Source organism: Euphorbia lathyris, chromosome 9, assembly GCF_963576675.1.
Source record: "Euphorbia lathyris chromosome 9, ddEupLath1.1, whole genome shotgun sequence".
NCBI lineage: Eukaryota > Viridiplantae > Streptophyta > Magnoliopsida > Malpighiales > Euphorbiaceae > Euphorbia > Euphorbia lathyris.
The window spans coordinates 22,032,415-22,051,207 of NC_088918.1; the positions used below are offsets into that span (position 1 = coordinate 22,032,415).

The 18,793-nt window shown below is 40.0% G+C and overlaps 1 protein-coding gene across 1 annotated transcript; it reads left to right on the forward strand.

Moving 5' to 3' along the window:
- Window positions 1-857: 857 nt before the first annotated feature.
- Window positions 858-5,112, forward strand: LOC136205226 (COBRA-like protein 10). Its single transcript, XM_065995729.1, has 3 exons — window positions 858-1,429; window positions 2,935-4,404; window positions 5,002-5,112. Exons 1-2 carry the CDS (start codon window positions 895-897, stop codon window positions 4,365-4,367), a joined length of 1,968 nt encoding a protein of 655 aa, XP_065851801.1. The 5' UTR covers window positions 858-894; the 3' UTR covers window positions 4,368-4,404; window positions 5,002-5,112.
- Window positions 5,113-18,793: the final 13,681 nt, after the last annotated feature.

The window sequence follows — 18,793 nt, forward strand, 5'->3', positions numbered from 1 at the left end:
CGGAGAACATGAATCAACCTAACCTCTTCTCAATCTTGTCTTAACAATCTTTGACACTCATCAATCAGCCAAAAGAACCTATGCCTATGATCCTTACCATTCTTCACCAAATCCACAACCACAAGCGAGTCCATTTCGAATACAACTCTACGAAAATGTCTATCCCAAGTAAACTTCAACCCGAAGTACAGACCCATAGCTCCGCAAGCACAGCACTGCACTGCAAATACCTAAGTTAACAGAGAACCCTCCTACCCAAACTTCATTGTCATTCCGAGCAATGCCCCCTGCAGCCGCCGGAGCCGGACACATTACCTATATTAAGCTCAATACTAACACTAAATATCCGTTTTGTGTTCGTGTTGTGTGTCGCTTTGCTACCTCCAAATATGGTTTTGATGGTGAAAAAACCCCTACAAAAATTTCATTAACATGAACCAATTAAATTATATCACAAAGAAAATGAATGTACATCAATATGAAACAAGAAAATTAAAATAGAAAAGAAACACACAAATATAGGAAACAATTCTTAAAATAGATATAGAAATATCTATTCCTAAAACAACCAAAACATCTTAATTTTTTTTTTAAAAAAACAAACCTCTCTTTTCCATACTCCGAACTCCCCGGAAGAATTAGAGGAAGAGAATTCCGATTGACCCTTTCTTTCTTTTTCTTCTCTTCTCTTCTAATTTATATCCCTTTTCTCTCTTTCTAATTTGGGTTTCCCTTTTCATAATCTCCGTCCTCTCCCCGGTTCCACCACCACCATCACCACCGCCCTAAACAAACACCATTTTCCCCATTCAGGGAAACCCCTATACATCGTAATTTGAGCCGGACATTAACATTGTCCTTTCTTTTTTATGAGCACGGATTTTTCCAACGGGAATGGAGATTCGCTGGAATTGTTTAATCTTAATATTTTTCTCAATTTTATTGAATCCCAGTTATGCACAAGATGATGAGCCAGATCCAGCTCTTCTTAAGATTTTACAACATTGCAATGGAGTTTATCTTTCTTATGTTTTCAATATGAGGGAAAAAGAGTTTCCGTTTTTGAAGAATGCAACAGCTCAAGCTTGGGCGTTTAATTCCACGGCGACGATTATCAATACCGGAATTTATGAACTGGATTCGTGGGAAATGTTCGTCGGATTTCAACACAAGGAGCTTTTGATCTCTGTCTCCGGTGGAAGTGTGGCAGATGCTTCGGACTACCCTGTGGATGCTAGTAATGGCACGACTTTTACAGGGAATGATTTACAAACCTCTATTCTGACCGCCGGAGATTACAATCAGATTTCAGCGCAGATTGAAATTTCCGGTACTCAGTTTGGGGTTAAACCGCCGGCGGTGCCTATGCCTAAGACGATCAAGCTTATGAGTACCAATTATACTTGCCCTAAACCAACTCTAAAAGGAGGTATGTACTTTATAATATTTGCATGAAACCATTAATAACTAAATGGATTAAATCCGACCAACGGGACATGAAACGCGAAAACGCTAATGAAAATGAAGACTTATGATATTATAAGGTATCCATAAGTACATTTAATGAAAATTAAGGCTTATGATATTATAAGGTATTAGGTGACATTTAATCAAATTTAAATAGAAAATTAATTAATTTATTAGTTTTTGACACGTGATTTTTTTATATAGACTTAATATGCAGATAAATAAGGAACTAATTCATTTTCTTATTTATTCACATTTAAGTCTATATGGAAAAAAAATCAACTGTCGCACATCAAAAATTAGATCCGGCAATTATTGTGTTTCGTGTCAAAATCGTGTTATTTCATATTTATGTTCCATATGGGCTAGAAAAATGATTTTCGTGTCAGTCGGGTTGGCTCTGTAATCGTGTTTTCGTGTCAGAAATTGCCACCTCTATCAAAAATTGTGTAATGTAAATGTTACCAAGAATCAAAGGACAAGATTTTAAATATGAGGTCAAGTGTACCTTTATCCTTAACTAAATACACAATCTATTAATTATACATCAAACTTGTTACTTTTGAGAAATTTTACTATACATCCGTCTCAGCACGTTATCTTGTGCCATGCAAAGAATCTAATGCCATGTTGAACACCAATTTTTTTTTTTTTTTTTTGAATATTGTGTAATTAATGCATTAAGGTTAATGTAAATTATTAGTTGGGGTGCAATGTAATATTAAATTATTGATACGGTACACATGTGATTGGTGCATTGGGCGTATAGTAAATTTTCTCCTCTTTTTTCCATCCGACACTCTTGATTTATACTTGCACCTATCACATACTTAAATATATCAATGTTTAGGTGCTTAGACTTATAGCTCGAAATCTTAAACTATTTAAGATCTCCGACACCTTTTTGATTTGACAAATTTCGAAGTTGACGTGACTGCCAAGTCAAATTTTCACCTAAACACTTTTCATGTTATATCAAGAAATAAGGATGTCAAACATCCAACATTGAGATAAACCTTAATATACGTCCAATACACCACACAAACTTTACTATACGCCTAGCATGCCATGTTATTCATGAGCTTTACTAATAATTCAATATCGCGTTGCACTTTTAATTACATAATACTAATATTTTATTAATGAAAGTGCTACATGACATTAAACTATAGTCCCGGTGCAAGGATGACATTGTGCGCCAAACATATAGTAAAATTTCTCCAAACGTGACAAATTTTAACTGTGGTCCGAGACTGTTGTGATGCTGACATGTCTAACATCTTAATTGTTAACGGTTCACACCAATGTAGTCTTGGACCACGGTAGAACCTCTGTTATGTGATAGGTCTAAGTATAAGTTCAGGATACCGAACCACAAAAAGTGACAAGTTTAGATGTGTAATTTTATGTCGAGTCTTCTTCGATTATATGGTTATGTGTATAAAATTTCTTACCATGAATTTCCAGGAAAAAGAAAAATGGAAGTATGTTGCAAGAGAAGTCTAAAAGCCAGCAAAGTAGTAAAAAAACCAACAAAACCAGTAAAATTCAGACGACCTCAAGATGGAGATCTTGTAATAACATACGATGTAATCAAAGCCTATGCCGGCAGCTACATAGCCGATGTCACAATGGAAAACAGAAACCCATTAGGCCGTCTTGATTATTGGAACTTAACTTGGGAATGGCAATACGATGAGTTCATCAACTCAATTCGGGGAGCTTACGTTCGTGTTATGGACGCTGCGCTTTGTATTAACGGCCCCCAAGGCAAAGCTTTCGGTGACATGGACTTTTCGCAAGTAATTTCATGTGATAAACACCCGATCATCTCCGATCTTCCTCCGCAAATGGTCAACGATACGAAACTCGGGAAGATCCCGTTTTGTTGCAAAAATGGTACAATGTTACCTCCTTTAATGGATTCAAGTAAGAGCAAAAGTGCATTTCAGTTAGAAGTTTATAAATTGCCTCCTAAAGTGAATAGATCGGCTCTCGATCCCCCGAAGAATTTTAAAGTTGTCGGCATTCTTAATCCTCATTATAAATGTGCTAATCCAATTAGGGTTCCTCCTACTGAATTCCCTAATCCTTATGGTCTTGATGGGATTCAATATGCTTTTGCTACTTGGCAAGTCATTTGCACGATCACTCGTCCGAAGAAAAATGAGGCGAAATGTTGCGTTTCGTTCTCTGCTTATTACAACGAATCAGCTATTCCTTGCAACACTTGTGCTTGTGGATGTGAAGATGAGACCTCGGGATGTAGCCAGAACGCGAAGCCGATGCTTCTCCCGCCGGAGGCTCTACTTGTTCCGTTTTCTAATAGATCCGCGCAGGCGTTAGCGTGGGCGAGAATGAAGCATTTTAAGATCCCGAAACCGAGGCCTTGTCCGGATAATTGTCCGGTTAGTATAAATTGGCATCTTAATACGGATTATAAGACGGGTTGGACGGCGAGGATTACGCTTTTTAATTGGGATCAAACTCCTTTTGAAGATTGGTTTGCTGCATTTGAATTGGATAAGGCTTATAGAGGGTATGAAAATGTGTATTCTTTTAATGGGACTAGGCTTCCTAGGAACAAGACTATATTTCTTCAAGGTTTGAAAGGTTTGAATTACTTGATGGGGGAAACTAACGGGAGTACTCCATCGAAACCCCGAGTTCCGGGGAAACAGCAATCTGTGATTTCTTTTCTGAAGAAAAGAACTCCCGGGATTAAAGTGGCTCGCGGAGATGGTTTTCCTTCTAGGGTGTACTTTAATGGAGAAGAATGTGCTTTGCCTACTCGTATTCCCGCGAAGAATGGGGGACATAAATCTCATGTTAACTTGTTTGTTCTTACAATCATCACCGGAATCATGACTTGGTTGCTCGTCGAAGATTTTGATCATTAAGAGTGTGCTTTTGTTGGTATATGTAACTAATTAAGAGGTAAATATCTTTATATATTTGTATGAATTTTAATTTCACGTATCTTTAATATAGTGTCGGAATCATCTTGGGCTGCTCGAGATGCAAGAACATGTCCGTCCAATATGAGTTGAGCTTAGAATTCTTTTCGCCTAGCCCAGACTAAAGCGGTGCCATTTTGGTCTGGGCTGCTCATTGTTTATGCCAATATCTAGACCGAAACAGCCGTTTTGGCCTCCACATCTTGTGCTTTCATCTAGTAGAGTGCAAATTACACCCCAATAGATGAAACTACAGAGTTCTGGCAAGGCCGAATCATCCCTTTTATGGGCGGTTCTCGATGACTCGGATGCAATGGCATCTCAACCCGACACTATAGATAATCCCAAGCAACACAAACTAAAAGTGTTGCTTTAAGAAGTATCTAAGGCAACACTTTTAGCAATTGTTGCTATTGTCGTGTTGTCATCGATGTTTATAGCAACATTTGTTCTGTCGTGTTGCCATAAGTGTTTAAAGCATCAGTTTGACTTATCTAACGCAACGTTAGAGAACATATAGGTGTTTATAGGAACACTTTTCGTACTCTAATACGTGTTTTGATCTGCTATGGAGCAGTGGACGGTGATCGATGATGAAGGAACGAAAGAGCGAAGATCCATTTAAGGTGCAAGATGAAGATGGAGAGGAAATTGAAAGAAGCTCAAATTAAGCACCAGATAATGTGACAGTATATATGTAATGTAATGAAACAATTAACTAGTTGCCATTGTTTTTTCAATGTAAATTTAATTGCATATACTTCTGTTTTAATTAGTTTATGCTCTAGTCTACTTAAATTTCATCTTTCCTCTTTTTTTCTTAATGAAATTTTAACATAGTTTATTTACCAATACTTTTTGTTTGATTTCTTTTCTTTGCTCTAAACAAAAATTGAGAAGTTTTTCTAAAATATTTATAATTATATGTAAGAAACTAGTAATTTGTGCAAAACGGAACAAGTGAAATCACTTAAAATCAGTTGAAATCATACAACTGTAACAAAGCCTTCCAACGCGTCACTAATTTTAATGTTTAAATCCATGTGCATTTTAATAAATCAACACTAATAGTTTGCTCACTTTTAGTTAATTCTGATCGTTTTAATCTCTTTTTATGAATAAAAGTAAAATCAATAAATTGATTAATCTTGGATTTTATGTTAGTATGTTAGCGGTTAAAGGAACTAACGCAAGGCACAAATGAGCGAAGAAAGACGAACATCAATTAAGGATAAAAGGAGAAGCCACATGCCGTGTGACTTAGTCCACACAATGTGTCGCCAAGATAAAAACACGGAGTAGACGTTTGACTTGTATCAATGCCATATCCCCTGGTCAGCGACAGTCTCATACGATGTGTCATATGTTCCACACGTCGTGTGTGGGATATATTCACACGAGCAAAATGCACAAAAGAGAGAGCTCCAAATGGCATGTGGAACACTACTCTCGTCTAAGTCAACCACAGAACAGAGTCAACACTACGTGTCACCCTGCCACATGCCTTGTGACTGTATTCTCCAGCTAATGTGAATGATTAAAATGAACCTGTAAATTATGACTTCGTCTCAGACTTAGATTTTGTATAAATAAGGGGGTTTGATACCCAATTAGACATTCCGATTTTCATGTAATAAAGTACTTTACACCTTGAGAGTTTGATTGTTGTAAAATCCTTCCATCATCCTAATGAAGTTACGGTTTCATCTCATCCCTCAAACTCGAAAGTTCCATATCTAAATCTAAAGCGACAACTTTGAGTCTGGTTAGCTAGTTCCAATGGCCGAATTATCTACCCTTTTTCCCTATTAACTTATTTGTACCCTTTTATATGCTAGATTCGGTTGTATTCCGTTCAAACTCTTTTCATAAATTTTTAATATATAATTTACAATTTGATAGATACAATACAATTCATATAGTGTTGAATATTCCATGCTTCCACTTTTCGTTTTATATTTTGGTCCAGTTTGGCAATTAACTGTTAGTTGTTAACTGGTTACCTTTTTGGTTAGCTGATTTGATTAGCAAATTGTATAAACTTGTTTGGTAAAACTTAGCTGATTGTTAATAATTGTTTGTGTAAAATGACAAATAAAGACATGGTAAAACATTTATTTGGGATTAAAAGATAGTAATTAGGAGCTGGTTTCTTCCCAAAGTCCTAGTATTGTATTTTTAATGGAAACACTAGTGGAGGATCAGAGGTTAAGTTTAATAAAGCAACAGTTGAAGTTTGAGGGAGCATTCCCTGTGAGTAAAAGAGGTCGTAGTGGTGGATTAGCGTTGTTATGGAAGGCAGGAGTTCAGGTAGCGGTTAAAAGTTTTTCTGATCACCATATTGAGGCAATTATTTCTGATTCGGCCCAGGGGGATTGGAGATTAGTTGGCTTTTACGGGTTTGCGGACCGTAGTAGACATGGGGAGTCGTGGGAGTTATTGAGGAGACTGGCTAGAGATGCTTTCCTTCCTTGGGTAGTGATTGGAGATTTTAATTGCATCCTTAACACCTCTGAAAAGGATGGGGGAGCTAGTTACCCGTACCTGCTAATACAGGAATTTGCCAAAGTAGTTGAGGAGTGTGGTTTGTGTGAGCTGGAGCTGAGTGGTGATCCGTTTACTTGGAAAAGAGGTAGGGGTACTGAGATGTGGGTGAGAGAAAAGCTTGACAGGGGCTTTGCTTCAGTGAATTGGCTGAACAGATTTGCAAATTATCACCCCAAATCTTGCATGACAGGGTATTCGGATCATCTTCCACTTTTTCTTCAACTGAAGAGGGAGAGGAGAAGACATAGAGGTGATAGATTCTTTTTTGAGGAATCTTGGCTTAAAGAGCAGGAGTTCCAGATTCTAGTCAGAAGGCACTAGAGAGGGCAGGGAGGTAAACCGGTGCAAGATAAATTAGAGTCATGTGTACAGAAAATGGCAGTGTGGGGGAAGGGTTTCAACATGAGATTTAAAAGCCAGATCAGAAAATGGAGGACTCAAATGGAAAGATTTCATGGTAGTAGTGATAGGGAGGCTATTGCCTCATACTTCCTTGCCAAAAGGAAACTTAATGACATCTTGGAAACTGAGGAGACTTACTGGAAACAAAGGGCTAAGGTGTTTTGGTTGACTGAAGGAGACAGAAACACACACTTCTTCCATGCTAATGTCAAAGCAAGAAGACAAAAGAATCAGATTGCCTCATTAATTGATGAGAATGGGGATGTGATCGAAAACCAGGATGATTTAATGGATGTTGCGCAGAGATATTTTCAGAATGTCTTCTCTGCTTCGAATCTGGCAAGGGTAGATACGGTCCAGGTAATTGATACACTCATTGATCCCCATACAAATGAACTTCTTATTGCACCTTTTGAATTGGAAGAATTTAAACAGGCCCTTTTTTCTATGAGTCCCAACAAGTCCCCTGGACCTGATGGGCTTAACCCTGGATTTTATCAAGCCTTTTAGGATACATTGGGAGTAGATGTGGGTGCAGCATGCGCAAAATGGCTTCAAGAGGGTGAATTCCCTATAGGGGTAAATGATACTACAATTACCCTCATACCCAAGATCAATAATCCTCAAATGCTAAAGGATTTTCGCCCTATCTCTCTATGCAATGTCATTTACAAAATAATTGCAAAGGCCTTAGCCAATCGATTGAAAAAGATTCTTCCTCGGATTTTTGGTGAAACCCAATCTGCTTTTGTTCCAGGCAGGTCTATAATTGATAATGTGCAGGTGGCTTTCGAGAGCATACACTTTATGAAAAGACTGAACAGAGGGAGGAATGGTCAGGTTGCCTTAAGAATTGACATCAGCAAGGCCTATGATAGAGTTGATTGGGATTTCCTGAAAGCAGTTATGACCCGGATGGGATTTCACGAGACCTGGATTGGTTGGATGATGTTATGTATCACAACTGTGAAATATAAGGTGGCAGTGAATGGAGACTGCTCTGATCAAGTCATACCAGGAAGAGGACTGAGACAGAGGGATCCTCTATCACCCTATCTGTTTATCCTGTGCGCTGAAGTCTTATCTAAATTAATAAGGAAAGCTGAAGTTGAAGGGCTTATCTCTGGTTGTAGGATCTGCAGTAGGGCACCGGCCGTAACACATCTCTTTTTTTGCTGATGACAGCTTTTTGTTCTTTGGGGCAACTGTAGAGGAGGCTAGGAAGGTAATGGAGATTTTGTCTGATTATGAAGTGGCTTCAGGGCAAGCAATAAATTTGAATAAATCAGGGATCTTCTTTAGTTCAAATACATCAGAGGAAGTGAGGAATGAGACTAAATCGATTTTGGGAGTGTGTACCCCGTTTGATACTGGCCGATACCTGGGGTTACCTTCCCTCATCGGTCGCTCGAAACGTCGAATTTTCACCTTCCTAGTTGACAGATTGCGCAAGAAATTTGGTGCATGGGGCCTTAAATTCCTTTCCCAGGCAGGGAAAGAAGTACTTCTCAAGTCTGTGGCCCATGCCTTGCCAACATTCTGTATGAGTACGTTCCTATTACCCTTATCTATTTGTGATGAACTGCAAAAATTAATGAATTCTTTTTGGCGGGGAACGAAACCTGAAGGGAGAAAAAACATACACTGGTTTGATTGGGGTAAAATGTGTAGGCCAAAAGATTCAGGAGGGATGGGTTTTAAAGATTTACATATGTTTAACCTGGCAATGTTAGGTAAACATGGATGGAAATTGCTAAAATTCCAAAATACCTTAGTAAGTAGAATGTTCAAAGCTAAATATTTTCCTAGGGATGACTTACTTCTCTCTAAATTAGGCAATAATCCTAGCATGGTTTGGAGAAGTATATGGGAAGGCCTTAGCATATTGAGAAAAGGAATTAGATGGAGAGTGGAAAATGGCAAATCTATTAGAGTCTGGGAGGGTGCATGGGTACCAAAATTAGAGGGTTTTTGCATAAATCCCTTTTTGGTCCCTGATTTGGAGAATTTGACAGTGGCTGACTTACTATTCTGCCTTATCATGTAGGGGAGGATATGCAAATCTGGCATTGGTCAAGAGATGGCCAATATAATGTGCATTCAGGCTACTTGACTGACATGGGTGGTGTTGAAGTTAGTAGAGCTCGGGAAGGGTGGAGGAGGTTATGGAAGTTGTTGATTCCACCTAAACTTAAGCAGTTTATCTGGCATCTTTGCTCAAGATGCCTACCTACTAGAGTTCGCCTGGCCCAAAGAAGAGTCCCTATTACTACCGAATGCCCAGTGTGTGTGGAGCAGGAGGAAACGGATAACCACTTATTTATCGATTGCTGTTTTGCAGGTGACATTTGGAGAATTGCAGGGGTTCCTACTCCGAATGTGGACAATATGAATTTTGCGGATTGGCTCTTGCTTTCATTATGTGGCCCAAATCAGGATATGATAGTTCGAATATGCTGTGCAGTTAAAGTGATTTGGGATCATCAAAACAGAGTCCTCTGGCACATGATATGGTGGCCGGCAGATACTAGCTGGCGAATCAGTTTGGAGGCGACCCAGGACTGGAGAGCTTATCAGAATAAGGTCGTACCCGCAAGTACCAGGATGACGGAGCCAAGCACCAGGCATCCAGGCTCGTTACCTGCAGATGGAAACAGGGCAATATTACCGCACATTAAGGAGGGGCAGCAGCACCACATCGTCCGCAACAGCTTGCAGGAGTCAGCACCGATCCATAACAATCGACTGCGGACCGCGGATACCAACGGTGCGCAAAGGACTACCGGGATTGTTGACAACAATGGATTGAGACAGTATGCGATGGTGAAGAGATGGAGCACACCTAATCCAGGCTTTGTCAAATGCAATATTGACGGGGCAATTTTTAAAGAACTAAGAAGCAGTGGGATGGGAGCGGTTATCAGAGACGAAAGGGGCGCTTTTTTACTATGTAGCAGTAGTTTCATTCCTTGTATCAAAGAACCTAAGGTCATTGAAGCTCTTGCAATTCGCACGAGTTTAATTTGGCTTGCCAATATGGGGTATACGGCTGTTGAGTTTGAATCTGATGCTAAACTGGTGGTAGATTCTATTCACTCTGGAAAACAGGATATCTCTGAATTTGGCATGATTTTAGAAGATTGTCGAATAGTTCTAAGATACAATCCATCATTTAAATTAGCTTTTATTCCTCGCTTAGCGAACAGTGTAGCTCATTTGGTAGCTAGGCTGGCCTGTTCCAATGCTAGCGATTTCTTTTCAACTGTGGTACCGGAATGGCTTGTGAACACTATTGTTACGGACGCAAGTCCATCATTTATTTGATTATCCTTTCTGGTTCAAAAAAAAGAGATAGTAATTAGGGGTAAAAATGTCCTTAAAAAGAGATGGAGCAATAAGCTAATTGAAAAAACTCATAAAACCAGTTTTTTCAAAATTAGTTTTTTTAGATCTAATAAGCTCATTCAAACCTCTCTTTACCAAACACTATTATTAGAAGTTCTAAAACCTCTAAAGTGGCGCAAACCTCTAATTTTACTAAAAAAACTATTTATCAAACACAACCTTTGTCTCCATAAAATATGAATAAGCTCTTAAAATTTAATTTTGAAACATAGTTATGTAGTAGTTAACTTTTTTGATAAAACATCAAACAATATTTTTAAATTTTCATTTATTTTTATATAAATATAATATTATATAATTATTTGAATGAAATTTTTTGTTTGGAGAAAAGAAGAGGAAATGAGTTGGAGAAAAAAAATACAGTCGCAACATTAAAAGAGAGAAAATGGAGAAATTATTAGAAGTATCCGGTTTTTCATATCAAATAAAGGACCTTTCATATATATTTTGCCAGGTGTAATATGGATCTACATATATTACAAGAGGTCTCACTATTTTAATTATTAAGCGGGGTTACAATACATGTGTCCAAACGTAAATCGGAGGTTCTCCAAGTAACATGGATTAAAATAGGGATAAGGTACCAAAATAGGTCTAAGGTTTTTGGGGAAGTACCAATTTAGGCTCAACGTTCGAAATAGCACTAATATAGGCTTAACGTTTACAACATAATATCAATTTAGGCTTAACATTTATAATATAACATCAATTTAGGCTTCACGTACAAAATAACACCAATATAGGCTTAACGTTTACAAAATACTACGAATTTAAGCTTAACATTTACAAAATATATCCAATTTAAGCTAAACGTCACAATTAAATTAACCATATTATTTTATATTCCTATTAACTTTATATGTTATATTTTTATTTAGTTCTATTTTCTTATTTATTATAATACAATTAATTAATTTTCTTGCCCATTAAAACCTTATATTTATTGCAAATAATGAAAGAGAGAGAGCGGATGAAAGAGAAAGGGTGAGGGAGAGGTCATCGGAGAGGGGGCCGGCAGGCGGAGGAGGGGAGCGGCTGAGGGCGGGCGGGCTGGTCGGATCGGGAGGCGGGGAAGGCAGGCGTTACGGATCTGTGGTCGGATAGGGATGGGGAGGAGAGCCGAGGGAGATCGGCGGCCTTAGGGGTTGGTGTAGGCGGATCCGGTTTTGGTGGGGATGGAGATCGCCTTCTGGTGGAAAGGCAGAGGGTGAGGGGGAGTCGCAGGGTAAGGGAGGCGATGGTTGCGGAATTTCGGATGAGAAGGGGGCAAGGCATGTGGGAGCCGCAGACAGAGCTGTAGGCGCGGGTGGCTTCGGTTTCCCGGAAGGTTCAGGGGCGTTGGATGCGGGTGAGAGGGGAGGCGCTGTAGGCGCTAGTGCCTGGCCAAGGGGAGGGGAGAGTTTGCTTTTGGCGGGGCAGGAGAAGCGCGGCCTGCTGGCTGCGGGCATAAAAGAGCTGGCGGATGCTAGAGCAGGAGGGACTCAGGCCCTGGCCAGCGGCAGAGTGTCGGATGGAAATCTGACTAGTAGGGGGGCTTATGCTCAAATTGATGAGGAAACAGTCAAAGGCCCGTCCTTGGGGAATGGGTCTCCTAGGTCTAATAATGGTCTGGGAATTAAGAATTATCCTGTTCTAGGAATAGGGGGAATGTCGTGGAAAGATACAGTCATGGGAGTGGTAGAGGAGGAGCCGTGTTTAGATGAAGGTTTTATGGAGGATGATTTGGATGAGTTCTGTTCTGATTCAGACGAGGAGGGTGAGGAAAATGACGATCTGTTATGCCCGGTGATTAGGCTCTCCTCGGCTGATAAGCGGGCTTTCAGGGCTAAATGGAAGTTATCTTTAATTGTAACTGTGCTTGGGGAAAAAATTAGTTTTAATTATTTCGCCCAGCGGATCCAGACACAGTGGGCTAAAAAAGGAAAAGTAAGTATTACTGACTTGGAAAATGATTACAATGTAATCAAATTTACCCGGGCTGAGGATTATAATGCAGTGATTAATGGAGGACCTTATATTATTTCTAATTAAGTTTTGGCCTTAAGGCCATGGGCCCCTAATTTCAATCCATATGATTGTTCGGTGAGTAGAATTCTGACTTGGGTCAGGTTTCCTAACCTTCCAATAGAATATTATAATGAAGCCTATCTTAAGATAGGGGGGTTAGTGGGCAAAGTTCACCATGTGGATAAAACTACTATAGGGGCTGTTAGAGGCAAGTTTGCAAGAGTATGCATTGATATTGACCTGGCTAAACCCCTCTTGTCTAAATTTTGTGTTCAGAATACGGTTTATTTTATTGAGTATGAAGGTTTACATAATATTTGTTATGAATGTGGTATGTTTGGTCATACTTTTGAGGGGTGCCCTAAAAGGGAGAAGGTGAGGGAAGAGGTTATTGAAACTGTTAAAGGGAAAGAAGGTGGGATCCAAGGAGATGGGAGGAATTTTGGCCCCTAGATGGTTGCTAAGAGGTCAGGGAGGCGAAGGATATGTGCTTCTGTGGTTCAGAATCGCCCTTCGGATATCAACACCGAGTCTGCTCCATTCCAATCTATTCCAGGTGTCAATGAATTGCCTCGGCCAAAGGAGAAAGAAGGGTATGGGGATGCTCCGATTATCGCTTCAAGTTCCAGATTTGGGGCTCTCTCTATTAAGGATGAGCATGACTCTGCACATCCTATTGAGAATATTGATTTGAGCATGCCAGGGTTAGAATCTGCTGAGCCAATGATTAACATGGTGGAGGCAGTTAATCCTCTTTTTGTTTCCAAAGAAGAGGCCCAGGAAGGCAACAAGAGTTACACTTCAAAAGCAAATGAGAAGAGCAAAGAGGTTAGTATCTCTAAACCCTGTGTGGAGTCCAGTAATGGGGGAACTATGGGGGTTAATAAAATGAGTATGAAGAAACCGAAAGGTATTCAGAAAAAGATCCACAATCATATAGATTTGTTGGATAAGAGGGGGCCTGAGGGTACCGCTTCGAGGCTCTTAGGAGCCCCTAATAAATACCTGAGTTAGGGTTGGGGCCGGGGGTCAGTAGTCTTCCTTTTTTGATGGATTTGTTTGTGTGGAATGTTAGAGGAGCGGCTAACAAGGCTACCCGTATCCATGTGAAAGATTTAATCAAACAATTTAACCCTTCTTGTTTTGCCTTAATGGAAACTAAGATAAGTGGAGTTAAAGCAGATGAGGTAGTTAAGAAGTTTAGGAACTGGAATTGTGTCAGATCGGAAGCTACTGGCCGGGCTGGTGGAATTTGGCTTTTTTGGAAGCCAAATCGTGTTCATATTGATATTATTACCTTGGACAAGCAGTTTATTCACAGTAAAGTGAGTTTCCCTGGTAATAAACTTTTCCTTATCACTTTTGTTTATGCTGACCCTATCCAGGCCAATCGTAAAAGGCTGTGGGAGGCTCTTTATTCTATGAGCATTAACTTAAATGAGTCTTGGTTTGTGGTGGGGGATTTTAATGATATTGCCCTTATGAGTGATCAAAGAAGGGGTGGTAATCATTATATCAATCATTGTTTGAACCATAAAAAGTGTATGGATTTGTGTGGTCTTTCGGATTTGGGTGCTGCTGGTTATAAGTTTACTTGGAAAAGAAATAGTACCTTTGTTCGTTTAAACAAAGTTTATGCGAATATTTTTGCCCAGAGTAGATTTCCTGAAGTTTCAGTGTTAAATCTCCCTTTCTGTCACTCTGATCACTGTCCTATCTTATTAAAATTGGTTAGAGGTCATCGGCTTAGAGGGGATAGACCTTTTAGGTATTAGGTGGCTTGGGAATCCCATCCGGAGTTTAAAAACTTTGTTAAAGATAATTGGAAACCTCATTCTAATGTCCTTCAAGCTGCGGAGGGTTTTAGGAATAATGTGGTAGGTTGGAATAAGAATATCTTTGGCCATATTATCAGAAGAAAAAATAAAATTTTGAGAAGAATGGAGGGCATCCAACGTTTGTTGGAGATTAGATTTGATCACAGTTTGGATGGGCTTTTGAGATCACTCCAAAATGAATTAGAAGCTGTGCTTAGACAAGAGGAATCACTTTGGTTTCAAAAGTCTAGGAAAGCTTGGATCAAAGATGGGGATCGCAACACCAGGTATTTTCATCTCTCTACTGTGATTAGGAGGCAGAAGAATCGAATTGATGCCATCAAAGATCCTAATGGAGAGTGGATGTATGAGGAGGAGGACATTCGATGCATGGCCCTTAGTTTCTATAGAGAGTTGTTCAAAGAAGACCCTGTGGACCTGAATAAAGCTCTATCTTGGACTACGTTTCCCAGTTTGGGAAATGATAAATTTCAGGAAGCCTTCCATCCTATTGACCAGAAAGAGATCGATCAGGCAATCTTCAGTATTGGGGCTACTAAAGCTCCCGAAGTTGATGGCCTGCTAGCTGGCTTTTTTCATAAACACTGGGATACTGTTAAAGAAGGTATTTACAGTTTTATTGAAGGAGTTTTTAGTGGTTCTGAGGATATTGGCTTGGTGAACAAAACTCTTCTGGTCCTAATCCCTAAGGTTGAGAAGCCTTCTTCTTTCCTTCAGATGAGGCCTATTAGCCTTTGTAATGTGTTGTATAAAACTATTACAAAATTGTGACTAATAGACTTGGGGTGTTCTCCCTGATATTATTAGCCAAAATCAAGGCAGTTCGTTTCTGGAAGACAGATGATGGATAATATGGTTATTGCCCAAGAGATGGTTCATTCTATGAAAATCAAGAAAGGTAAGAAGGGTATTGTGGCTATCAAATTGGACCTGGAAAAAGCCTATGATCGTCTGAACTGGAGTTTTCTTATGGATAGTCTGAAGAGAGCTGGGATTCCAGATAGTTGGAGAAGTTTAATTGAGGTCTGCATTTCTTCTCCTGTTTTTCAAGATATGATTAATGGTGATATGTCTGAGGAATTTTCCCCTTCCCGAGGTATCCGCCAAGGGGATCCTATGAGCCCCTTTTTATTTGTAATTGCTATGGAGAGACTGACTCACCTTATCCAAGATGCTGTCGGTAATGGGGTTTTTCACCCGGTGTCGATCAATAAATTCTGTCCTAAGATTACCCATTTGTTCTTCGCTGATGATGTTATAATCTTTGTGGAAGGCAACGAGGAGCAAATTGGTGTGATTATAGATATCCTCAACTGCTTTTGTTCTGCTTCTGGCCAAAAGCTGAATATCCAAAAATCCCGAATGTTGTGTTCAAAAAATATGAGCCAGGGAGTTTGTAAAAGGTTAAGTGATATTTCTGGCATTCCTCTGACTAGTTCTCTAGGGAAGTATCTGGGGATTCCCCTCCATAGTGATAGAGTCTCTAAAGCTTCTTTTAAAGAAACATTGGACAAAACTAATAGTAGATGTGCCAGTTGGAAAGCTCAGACCCTTTCGCTTGCTGGTTGCCTTTCGCTTATTCAGTCAGTTAATTGTGCGATCCCTAACCACATTATGCAAGCTTGTCGGCTGTCTGAACCTGTGCGTAATGATCTTGATAAAATTAATCGTCGTTTCCTGTGGGGGGAATCTGAGGAGGGAAAAAAAATTCACCTTGTTACTTGCAATGAGGTCTGTCAACCTAAAGATCAAGGAGGTCTGGGGATTAGAAAAGCCAGAGAGAACAATAAAGTGCTATTGATGAAACTTTTGTGGAGGATGTGGCAGCTTCCTTCTGCTCTTTGGGTTCAGCTGTTATGCGGAAAGTATAGAAAAGATAGGATCTTTGGGGGTCTTAAGGAGAGAGTTAGTAATTGTTCCTTTCTTTGGAAAGGTCTCAGTGTTGTGTTCACTGAATTCTGCTATGGGATCGGTAGGGATGTGGGCAATGGAAAGTCTATTAGCTTTTGGAATGATATCTGGGTTGGTGAGAAACCTTTTTTAGAGGTTTGCGCTTCCATTCCGCCTACTAATGTTTGTAATTGGAAAATTGCGGATGTGGTTGATTCTGAGGGTGATTGGATTTGGTCGAGGTTTGAGTCTTTTCTCGATCTGGATTTGCTGCTGAAGATTAGAGGGATCAAAATGAGTAATAAGGAGGAGGATAGAGATAGTCACCGTTGGTCTTTGACTAACAATAGGGTTTTTTCCTGTAAATCAGCGTATGAGGCTTATAATCAAAGCTTGGTGACTCCGCACCCTGAGCTGTGGAAAATTATTTGGGACCTGAAAGTCCCTTACCGTATTAGGAGCTTCTTATGGCTGGGGGCTAAAAATAGGTTTCTTACTAATACGGATAGGAGAAGGATGCATTTGGTGGATTCAGAAGTTTGTAGTAGATGCAGTGGTTTTGAAGAAACCATTTGTCATGCCCTTAGAGACTGTGCTAAGAGCAAAGAGGTGTGGAGAAAAGTTATCTCTGACCAGTTGTTGCCTGCATTCTTATCCCATTCGGATCTTGATTGGTTTGTTGATGGTGTTAGTGGAAAGCTGCTGGCTGATCTTGAGCATGGTGTTACCATTTTTGCTGTTGTTTGTCACCAGATTTGGAAATGGAGAAATGAGGAGATTTTTGGAGGTGGAATTGTAGTTATTCCCAATCTGTTTAATTTCTTCTCCAGAAAGATTTGGACTATTGTGGACAGCTTTAAAGTGGAGACTCTAGCTGGATCTATGGAGGGAGGTCTATCTCTTTGGCTGGAGTAGGCCTAGTGAAGGTTTGGTGAAATTAAACACGGACGGCTCTTGCCTGAAAGATGGTAAAATTTCTGCTGGAGGGGTGTTGAGAAATGCTGAAGGTGGCTGGGTTCATGGGTTTACTCAAAATTTGGGTAAGGGATCTTCCTTTTCGGTGGAGCTCTGGGGGATTTATTCTGGTCTCAGATTAGCTATTAACCTGGGTTTGAAAAAACTGATCGTTGAATCTGACAATATGGAAGCTATCAGAATGATCTCTGATATGAACACTACTTGTCTAAGTAGCAAGAATTTAATCAAAGGGATTAGAAGGTATTGTTCTTCTTTTGAGACCATCAGTTTCTGTCACATCTTCAGGGAGCAAAACAGGGTGGCGGACCGCCTTGCTGAAGAAGGCCACATTAGGATCTTGGGAGTTTCTTTTTTTTTTGGTAGAAAAGGAAAAGAAAAACGAATAACAACAAACTACCCAGGAATTAGCCTAGGGAAGCTAACCCCAATCCTATCTTCTAAGAGAAGATGAGAGATGAAACTAGGGGAAACAGGAAGGGTAGTAACGCCTAACGTCCCTTCATGGCCCGCCGCCGCCAAGCGATCAGCAACACGATTCTGCTCTCTAAAAATGTGTCTGAACTCTACGAACTCAAAGGAGGAGCAAAGCCTTATAATAGCTTTGATGAGGTTGCGATTGTTAAGACCCATAGAATGATTCTCAGAAATCATTTTGATTGCTTCCAAATTATCAGACTCCACAGAGAGCCTCTTAACACCCAGCCTTTTAGCAAGATTGATTCCAGTAAGAATAGCCCAGAGCTCCGCAGAAAAGGAAGAACCCAACCCTAAATTCTGGGAGAACCCAGAAAGCCAGACGCCCCCTACATCTCTAAGCACACCTCCAGCCGCAATCTTACCGTTACTGAGGCAGGAACCATCAGTATTCAGCTTCACAACCCCCTCTCTTGACCTGCTCCATCCCACGAGATGGACATCACAACACTGAGAGGCTCTGGCAAGGGACTCTCCTTTGAAACTATCGATAATAGAGAAAAGTTTTTTCGAGAAGAAATCAGCTAAGTTTGTCATAAAAACAGTTTTATCTCCAAAAATCTCCTCGTTTCTCCATTTCCAAACTTGGTGACAGATAATAGCAAAGAAAATGTCACCATGCTCCATGTATGGAAGCAACTTTCCTCTAACACCATCAGAGAACCAGTCGACCTCAGAATGTGCCATGAAGGAAGAGAAAATATGGTGTGGGAGAATTTTCCTCCAAACCTCTTTACTATTAGAGCAATCTCTAAGAGCATGACACAAAGTCTCAATATGGCCTCTGCATCTACTGCAAGCTCCAGAATCAGCCAAGTGCCTTCTGTG